This window comes from Vigna angularis, chromosome 3 (genome assembly GCF_016808095.1).
Source record: "Vigna angularis cultivar LongXiaoDou No.4 chromosome 3, ASM1680809v1, whole genome shotgun sequence".
In the NCBI taxonomy this organism is placed as follows: Eukaryota; Viridiplantae; Streptophyta; class Magnoliopsida; order Fabales; family Fabaceae; genus Vigna; species Vigna angularis.
This window is the reverse complement of record NC_068972.1, coordinates 7,715,431-7,718,402: the sequence shown is the minus strand read 5'-3', so window position 1 is coordinate 7,718,402 and position 2,972 is coordinate 7,715,431. Positions and strand designations below refer to the sequence as shown.

Here is a 2,972-nt window from a genome sequence, read left to right as displayed (position 1 = left end):
TAATTATTTAACATATATTATTCTAATTTATTTATGACACTTGTAATTTATTCATGAAAACATTAAAAACAATTCTCCTTTCAATCCATATATGTTTGGCTAATTAAGACTTCATAAATTAAAACAATGAATACATTTCACTTCCATTCAATAAAATTTCTCGAATGGTTTTATAAGTTTTAACCAATTTTAACAAACAGCATATGAAAATGAATATATTTCACCGACTAACATTCTTCATATATTGATAATGTATTGCACCTGATGATGTTCTTCTTCTCAATCACTTTTAAATATAAAAATTCCAGACAAGTAATGGGAGGATTTAATCTTTCTTATTTATTTATGGCGGAAACGATTACTTATTTATTTAATTGTTTTTTCTTGTCATAGATGGTGTTACACTCTTGATTAATTCTGTCGAATAATTTAATTTATGTTAAAATGTAGTTGTCAAAATATATATTTTTTTCCTTTGAAAAATGCAATTTGATGATGAGGAAGAGGCTCAGCAAGATGATAGCACTATTTATATGGCAAATTTGTCGTATGACTTTTTCTTTAACTTAATTAAGCATAGTAAGAGCGGTTGTAGATTTCTAAAAAAATAAATCGTTAACCTAAAATAGGGTTTGAGAAACTATAAAAGATCCCAACATCATGAACGAAAAACTCACTCCTTCACACCAAACCCTCCAAGGCAAAAAAAAAAAAAAAAAAAAAAATCTCTATCGCAAAGATGAATTCCTCAGCACTATGTTCCTTTGTTGTGGCCGTGTGTCTGGTGATGGTTTGCTATTCTCCCATGGCAGCAAATGGTGAAAAAGGGTTGGCTGAAAAAATGTGCATGGAAAGCTTGGAGTACAAGGATGCGTGCTTGATGCTGCTAAAGCAAGCTGATCCTAAGATTGTGAACGCAGAAAATGTGGACGAACTGGCTGAGGCAATCCTAGAATGGGCGGTGGCGAAGGCAAAAGACGCTCAGGCCTTCCTGAAGGGGTTGGCTCAGGTAGACAACAAGAAAGCCATAGTGCAATGTGCGAACTTCGACTACGATGGGGTTGTTGCATCCTTCAAGAGCGCCTTGGAAGAGTATAAAGATGATCCTCAGACTGCTAGCTATGATGCCAAAGTTGCTGGTGATGGACCTGCTGGTTGTGACAGAGGCTTGGCTTCAGAAAATATTAACAACCCTGCCATTACTGCTCTTAATAGTCAAATTTCCACCCTCAGCAAGTTGGCCTTCAGAATCGTCTCTAAAATCAAGTGATTAAGTGCATTCCTCACTTTCTACTTGTAGTGCCAATGCATGCGTTCGTACATGTTGGCGGTGTCGTTTTTCATTTTTTGTCTCCTCTGGTGTGCAGGAGAGTGATTTATAAAATCCAACTTGTTTCTTTTATTCAATGTTTACTTATCCTTCTTCTTCTTTTCTTTCATTTATATTTATATATAAACGTAAACTAAATTTAAATGAGAAAGAGATAACTAAGAAAAAAAAATCCTAAAAAGATTAAAAATAACCTTTTATATGAAAAAAACACGCAATTTGACACGACATAAAGAAAAACAAAATCCTAGCTAATTACATGAAGAGAAAGTGAGTAGAAATAAGGTTCACTAAAAAAATAACTACAAATATCCATATGTTTGGAGTATGCAAGATAAATTTAAGAAATACAACAATCAAGGAGTGGTTAATCTTTTTTATGTATACTATATTCAAATTTAACAAAGAAACAATTAATCAACCATTGAAGAGATGGACAATTAGCATAATAATAATTAAATGTGGGATTTGGAACGGAGGAGACAGATGTTTGAATGTCTGGAAAGTGATTTTGAACAAAAGTTACAAAAAAGAAAAATTTGGAGAACAGATGTTTGATTGGAAAGTGATTTTGAACAAAAGTTACAACAAAGAAAAATTTGGGGAATAAGGCGGTAAATATGAGTAATATATTATGTACTATATAGAATGTATGTAATAAATGGCTGAATCTGTGTAATAAATGGGTGAGTTGATGTCTTAATTCTTTTTATACTCAAATTTAGAATATAACAATATAACAGAAAAAAATAAATTGGTAAACCAAGAATAGACATATGCATAATATTTTTCTGTCTTTTTTAATGATATCGAAAAATATTTTTTTGAAATATGTATGAATTATGATAAATAAGATGTATGATTAAATATGATAAAAGGCTTAAATATAGAGCAATAATATATATATATATATATATATATATATATATATATATATATATATATATATATATATATATATATATATGTATATATAAAAGTTTGGTTAACTTATCCCACATAATTAATATATTTTGTCTTGCTCTTTATAAAAATTCCAATTGACATAAACATAATTAACTAAAAGATGACATTATTTATTTATGGTTTGTGAAATGTATAGCTAACCTAAAAATATTCAAATACATAAGCCTGTCTATAATTTATGGTTTGTGAAAATTTAACAGTCGTACGTGTTTAAAATAAAAATTTAAATATTGATGAAAAATAAAAGAAGCTAAAATAGTTGGCACAGGAAAGTTGAGAAGTGTGGGGTTGTTAAGTGTAAGATTTGATATTTTGATAGTTATCCAAAGAAATAATAGCATTGGGAGATAGAAATCACGCAACTACCAAATCTTACATAATTTTCTAATTATATTATGATTGAAGCATAAGGTTCAAACATTGTTCTCCCATGACATCAAATTCAGATGCACATCACATTCAATACTTATCCTTTTGCAGCTTATATGATGACTCTAAGGCATATTTTATTTCACTGGAGCCAATTTGTCAAACAGTTACCATCTTACTCAAATTTTATGATGGCCTCTCATTAATGTAACTTATCCAAAAATAAAAAAATTTAATAAAAGAAGAAGTATCTTTCTTTTCTGAAAGTAAAAGGAAAAAGCTCTTATCCCAACTTGGCATATGGTAT

General features: G+C 29.7%; 1 protein-coding gene across 1 annotated transcript; it reads left to right on the top strand.

Moving 5' to 3' along the window:
* The first annotated feature begins 710 nt into the window (after positions 1-710).
* LOC108324735 (uncharacterized) lies at positions 711-1,402 on the top strand. Its single transcript, XM_017557666.2, has one exon. The coding sequence runs from the start codon at positions 740-742 to the stop codon at positions 1,268-1,270; it is 531 nt and encodes a 176-aa protein (XP_017413155.1). The 5' UTR covers positions 711-739; the 3' UTR covers positions 1,271-1,402.
* Positions 1,403-2,972: the final 1,570 nt, after the last annotated feature.

Bases quoted from the DNA above. Each gene is read 5' to 3' on its own strand.
- LOC108324735 (XM_017557666.2), top strand. From the start codon at position 740: ATGAATTCCTCAGCACTATGTTCCTTTGTTGTGGCCGTGTGTCTGGTG.